This window comes from Sapajus apella, unplaced genomic scaffold, assembly GCF_009761245.1.
Source record: "Sapajus apella isolate SASKATOON/1434 unplaced genomic scaffold, GSC_monkey_1.0 scaffold51, whole genome shotgun sequence".
Classification (NCBI taxonomy): domain Eukaryota; kingdom Metazoa; phylum Chordata; class Mammalia; order Primates; family Cebidae; genus Sapajus; species Sapajus apella.
In genome coordinates, this window is record NW_022436991.1 from 15526957 (window position 1) to 15533524 (window position 6568).

Below are 6568 nucleotides of genomic sequence, written 5' to 3' on the forward strand. Positions count from 1 at the left end.
GAAGGAAGGAAGGAAGGAAGGAAGGAAGGAAGGAAGGAAGGAAGGAAACCAGACGCATGCAGTGGTTCACACCTGTAATCCCAGTGCTTTGACTCTGGGACTGTACCCTACCTCCTGCCTCCAGAGGCAGGAGGATCACTTGAGGCCAGGAGTTCAAGCCTTGCCTGACCACACAGTGAGATCCTCGTCTCTAACAAAAAAGAAAAAGAAAAGAAACCATTCCACTGTCAGACATCTAGGAAGTTGCTTCAATCTTCTACTATTGCAAATAGAAGAGCAAGAATAACTGGCTGCAAAGTAATTGGAAATTATATTTGTTTTTTGGTTGTTTTTTTTTTGAAACAGTTGCCTAGGCTGGAGTGCAGTGGCGTGATCTCAGCTTACTACAACCTCTGCCTCCTGGGTTCAAGTGATTCTCCTGCCTCAACCTTCCAAGTAGCTACCACACCCAGCTAATATTTAGCTATGTTGCCCAGCTGGTCTTGAACTCCTGGGCTCAAGTGATCCACCCACCTTGGCCTCCCAAAGTGCTGGGATTACAGGCATGAGCCACCGCCCCTAGCCTACATTTTTTTCATTCTAGAAAATAGACAGAAATGGGCCAGGCACGGTGGCTCAAGCCTGTAATCCCAGCACTTTGGGAGTCTGAGATGGATGTTCACCTGTCAGGAGTTCAAGACCAGCCTGACCAACATGACGAAACCCCGTCTCTACTAAAAATACAAAAATTAGCTGGGCATGGGACGGGTGCCTGTAATCCCAGCTACTTGGGAGGCTGAGTGAAACTCCATCCAAAAAAAAAAAAAAGGCAACACTTAGAAGACTTTGATTGCAGCAGTCATGGACTGATTCTCACCATCTTCCAGGTACAGCGCCGAAGGATCTCTGTGTTTCACCCCAGGGGCTCCCCAGAGCAAGGCTATTTTTATGAGTGAGGAAGCCAAGGTGTAGAAAGGCTAAGCCACCTGCCCAGGGCATTTTGAATGGGCCAGCCTCAGGACCAAGCACTTTCCATTCACAGAGCATCTATTTTTCTGGACAGCCCTGTGAAACACGTATCACTACCCTTATTTTGCAGGTGAAGAAACTGAGAACCGAATCTGAAAAATAAAACGATTGAGAGATTTGGCCAGACTCATACAACCAGTAAGTGCTAGAGATGAGATGCAAAGTCAAGTCTGTCTAAGGTCCAAAGGCCAAAGCTAAAGACCTCTTAGGTTGGCCGGACACAGTGGCTCACGCCTGTAATACCCCAGCACTTTGGGAGGCCAAGACAGGCAGATCATTTGAGGTCAGATGTTCGAGACCAGCCTGGCCAACATGGTAAAACCCCGTCCGTCTATGCTAAAAATTCAAAAGTTAGCTGGGTGTGGTGGCACATGACTGTAATCTCAGCTACTCAGGTGGCTGAGCCACGAGAATCATTTGTACCTGGTAGGTGAAGGCTGCAGTGAGCCGAGATCCTGCCACTGCACTCCAGCCTGGATAACAAATTGAGACCCTGTCCCAAAAACAAATAGACAGATAGATAGCTATGCTGGGTTTAGCGGCTCACACCTATAATCCTAGCATTTTGAGAGGCCAAGGCAGGTAGATTGCTTGAGCTCAGGAGTTTGAAACCAGCTTGGGCAACATAGCAAAACTCTGTCTCTATTTTTTAAAAATTAAACAATTAAAATAAAAAGCTAAAGGGAATAGGGACTCCTCTCCTTATCTTATACCTCATATCCAATCTATCTGCAAATTCTGCTATTTCTACCTTCAAAATGGACTCAGCCATCTGACATCCAGATCCTGGCTTCTAAATACCACTCGGCCGGGCGCGGTGGCTCACACCTGTAATCCCAAAACTTTGGGAGGCTGAGGCAGGTGGATCACTGAGGTCAGGAATTTGAAACCAGCCTGACCAACATAGTGAAACCCCATCTCTACTTTAAAAATACAAAAATTAGCCGAGTGTGGTGGCAGACACTTGTAATCCCAGCTACTTGGGAGGCTGAGGCAGAAGAATCCCTTGAATTCAGGAGGTAGAAGTTGCAGTGAGCTGAGATCACACCATTGCACTCCAGCATGGGCAACAAAGCAAGATTCTGTCTCGATAAAGAAAGAAACGGCATGTCTCTATTTTTTCCCCTTGAAGGAACAAGGGTTCCTTGGGAAGTGGCTGATTCCATGGTTGGGCCAGGGAGGGGAAAAAAAAGGGGGGGAGATTATTTTTTTTTTTTTTTTTTTTTTTTTTTTTTGAGAGGGGGTCTCACTCTGTCTCACAGGCTGGAGTGCAGTGGCACAATCTCAGCTCACTGCAACCTCCTGCTCCTGGATTCCAGCAATTCTCCTGCCCCAGTTTCCTGAGTAGCTGGGATTATAGGCACGTACCACCACGCCGGGCTAATTTTTTGTATTTTTAATTGAGACAGGGTTTCACCATGTTGGCCAGACTGGTCTTGAACTCCTGAGCTCAAGTGATCCATCCTCCTCGACCTCCCAGAGTGCTGGGATTACAGGCGTGAGCCACCATGCCCAGCCTACTTTTAAAATTTTTCATACAGATGGGGTTTTGCTTTGTTGCCCAGACTGATTTCAAACTCCTAGGCTCAAGTGAACCTCCCACTAGGCTCAAATGAACCTCCTACCTCAGCCTCCCAAAGTGCTGGGATTACAGGTGTGAGCCATCGCGCCCAGCTGGCCACCCGATTTAAATCGCACCCCCTCCCTCTGGACTGTAACCCCTCTCCTTGTTTTCTCTCCATGGCACTTCTCGTCTTCTAACTCACCATTGTAATGGACCTTCTTATTTTGCGTCTGTCGCTCTCCCCACGCTGGAATGCCAGCGCCGTGGCCTCATGGCTATGCGTGTGTGCTTACACAGGGCTCCAGCACCCAGGAAGTGCTTGGTACACAGTAGGCACTGGATGATGTTTACTGACTGCAGACTTCTCTGGTTGAGAGAAGGAGGAGGGTGTCAGGCTGCAGAACTGTGGACAAAGGCAAGGAGGCCAAAGGGTGGAGAGCAGAGACGGGCGTGGTGAGGCCAGGGACAGGGAGGCTGGGTGTGCCTGGAGCTGATGTGAAGGCCCTGCCTACTCAGCCTTGAGGTCATCAGCGGTCACCAGAGGTTTGCCTGCTTCTCCTGAGATAATAGTTCTGCCCACCCCAGGCCCCAGTTCCTCCTACAGGTCTCTCTCTTTTTTTTTTTTTTTGAGATGGAATGTCTGTCGCCCAGGCTGGTGTGCAGTGTCTCGATCTTGGCTCACCGCAACCTCCGCCTCTGGGGTTCTCAAGTGATTCTCCTGCCTCAGCCTCCTGAGTAGCTGGGATTACAGGTGCCCACCATCATGCCCGGCTAATTTCTGTATTTTTAGTAGAGACGTGGTTTCTCCATGTTGGTCAGGCTGGTCTTGAACTCTTGACCTCAGGTGATCCACTCACCCTAGCCTCCCAAAGTGCTGGGATTACAGGCATGAGCCACGGTGCCCAGCTCCCTGCAGGTCTTTGAGGGGCTGTTCCTACTCCAAGGTAGACAGGGGCCAGCAGAAGTCCAGGAGCAGGGAGGCCACAGAAGCAGGATGGGGGGTGTGGGGATACCTGAGTTTGACTCCCGCCTGCGTAGCCTGCCATCTAGATGGCCCTGGGTCAGGCATTTAATCTCTCTGTTTTAGTTTCTTCATTTGTGAAATCGGAATAATAATAGTATTCTTCAAAGTTCCTGGGAGGGTTAAGTTAGACAGTGTGAGGGGCCCACAGTCAAAGCCTGATAAGGACTACCTGATAAGAGAGAGGCCCCAGTGTGGTGGCTTAGGCCTGTAATCTATAAAGAATTAAAAAATTAGCCAGGCCAGTGTGGTGGCTCATCCTTGTAATCCCAGCATTTTGGGAGGCCAAATGCAGGAGGATCACCTGAGGTCAGGAGTTTGAGACCAGCCTGGCCAACATGGTAAAACCCATCTCTACTAATTAAAAAAAAAAAACTAGCTGAGCCTAGTGGCTCAAGCCTGTAGTCCCAGCTACTCGGGAGACTGAGGCAGGAGAATTGCGTGAACCTGGGAGGTGGAGGTTGCTGTGAGCCAAGATCGCGCCACTACCCAGCCTGGGCAACAGAGTGAGACTCTGCCTCAAAAACATAAAATTAGCCAGGCGTAGTGGCAAATGCCTGTGGTCCCAGCTAACTCAGGAGGCAGAGGGAGGAGGACTGCTTGAGCCTGGAGTTCAAGGCTACAGCAAGCCGTGATTGTGCCACTGCCCCATCTGAGAAACAGACACAATCACAAGCCTGGGCGACAGATCGAGACCCTGTCCCAAAAAACTAATTAATTAATTAAATCCCCAAATCACCTTTGCACAAATCAGAATGGAGCTCAGCTGTTTCCCCTACTGCAAGCACTTACTGAGTAAAATCTGTTTTCACCACTGTTACTACTGTCTGGCTGTGTTTTTCTTTGACATGTAATTACCCCTTCTCATCCTCCAGGGCCACAGAATTGGGGCTTGCTTGGGGCCAGGAACCCCTTTCTTCCCATCCACAGAGCTGTCAACAAAAAGGACTGACAAGTCACACCACCCTCTTCTGGGTAATTTCCATCTGGTCAGAAAAGAGAAGTTTACATACTTATTTATTCATTGAGAAGCACCAGACCAGGCACAGTGGCCCCCACCTGTAATCACAGTGCCTTGTGGGGCCAGGAGGCAGAGGTTGCTGTGAGCCGAGATCGAGACACTGCATTCCAGCCTGGGTGACAGAGCAAGACCTTGTCTCCAAAAAAAGGAAAAAGGAAAAGTGCTGTTCCCTTAGCTAATGCATATTATAAGCACAGAGTGTTTGCCGTGAACAATGAGAAGTCTTCCCTCTCCTCACTGAGTCATGGTCTCAGACAGAGACCACTTCTAATGCTTTTAACTTTTTCTACTCTGAATTCTACCAGTGGGTCCACATTCCTACAGAGCGTGCTAACTCTGTCATTCCTTTTTTTTTCTATTACTACATGGAGATGCTAGAATTCTATTTCTCCTATTACAATTCTATTACAATTCTTCTATTATAATTCTATTTTTTTCTGTTACTACATGGAGATGCTAGAATTCTATTTCGTCATGTATCCATTTTGCCTGGCATAATCATAGGTGAGTGTCTGACGCACTGGCCCCGCTCTAGCCATCCCACCTTGCAGGTCAGTTAAATCCCTCTCTTCTGGTTCTTTGTAACACACGAAAGTTGCTTTTGTAACTTTATTTATATATGTATGTTTGTTTTTTGTTTGCTTGGGGTTTTTTGCTTGTTTGCTTGTTTGTTTGTTTTCGAGACAGGGTCTCACTCTTTTGCCCAGGCTAGAGTGCTGGAGTGCAGTGGCCTGATCTCAGCTGGCTTCTGGGCTCAAGTGATCCTCCTGCCTCAGCCTCTTGAGTAGTTGGGACTACAGGTATGCACCACCATACCCAGCTAATTTTTAAATTTTTTTGCAGAGACAGGGATCTCATTATGTTGCCTAGGCTGGTCTTGAACTCCTGGGCTCAAGCAATCCTCCTTGCCTCAGCCTCCAAAAATACTGGGATTACAGGCGTGAGCCGCACCTTCCGGCCTAAATTCTTATCACTTGGGGACACAAAGATAGTGGCTTTCCTTTATCTCTCTTCTGCTCATTTCTGTTACCTGTACATTTACTTTTATGTGGTTAAATGTAGATAATATTGGCATTCTCTTGTTCACATTGCTTAGAGCTGCATTGCTTAATATAGAAGCCACTGGCCACAGGAGGCTACTTTAACGTAAATTAATTAAAATTAAAGAGATTTAAAATGTAGTTCCCCAGTTGCGTCTAGCTAGTCACATTTCAAGTGCTCAGAAACCACATGTAGCTAGTAGCTATGAAATCAAATAACACAGATAAAAGATATTTTTTTCATCTCAGATAATCAAGATCAGCACTGTCTGGTCCAGAGTTTGAGTCTAACTATTAATTTTCTTTCTTTCTAAAATTATGGGGCTGGATGCGGTGGCTCGTGTCTGTAATCCCAGCATTTGAGAGGCCAAGGTAGGAGGATCACTTGAGGTCAGGAGTTCGAGACCAGCCTGGGCAACATACCAAGGCCCATCTGTATGGAAAAAAAAATTTTTTTAAATAGCCGGGCATGGTGTCACATTCCTGTAGTTCCAGCTACTCAGGAGGCTGAGAAGGGACAATCACTGGAACACAGAAGTTCAAGACTGCAATGAGCTATGATGATGCCCCTGCAACACTGCATCTAGGTGGCAGAGGGAGACCCTCTCTATAAAAAAAAAAAAAAAGCATGACATAACTACTGTTCAGCACACAGCCAAGCATTTACTATGATTACCTACCCTTTGTTATACATCTTTTAATTTTACCTAGCTGATTGCTTCTCTAATCCCTCGCTCCAGTGTGACCTACCTCCTCTCCTCCCACTCCCTGTCACTACACGGCTACATCTTGGGGCCACAGGTTATTTCTCTCTTGGGTTGGATCTCCTATTTCCTGTACTCTGCACCCTCCTATTTCGTGGTTTACCCCCTTAATTTTGCAGGAGCACATTCTCAGGTCAAATCCAAAGAAAG

The 6568-nt window shown here is 47.3% G+C and overlaps 1 protein-coding gene across 1 annotated transcript in view; it reads right to left on the minus strand.

Moving 5' to 3' along the window:
• SPN (sialophorin) overlaps positions 1–2904 on the minus strand; it is a 7364-nt gene extending 4460 nt beyond the window's left edge. Inside the window, exon 1 of the mRNA XM_032243179.1 lies at positions 2775–2904. Within this exon, the coding sequence (XP_032099070.1) occupies positions 2775–2777 (3 nt within the window). The 5' untranslated portion in view covers positions 2778–2904. The remainder of the gene's footprint in view (positions 1–2774) is intronic.
• Positions 2905–6568: the final 3664 nt, after the last annotated feature.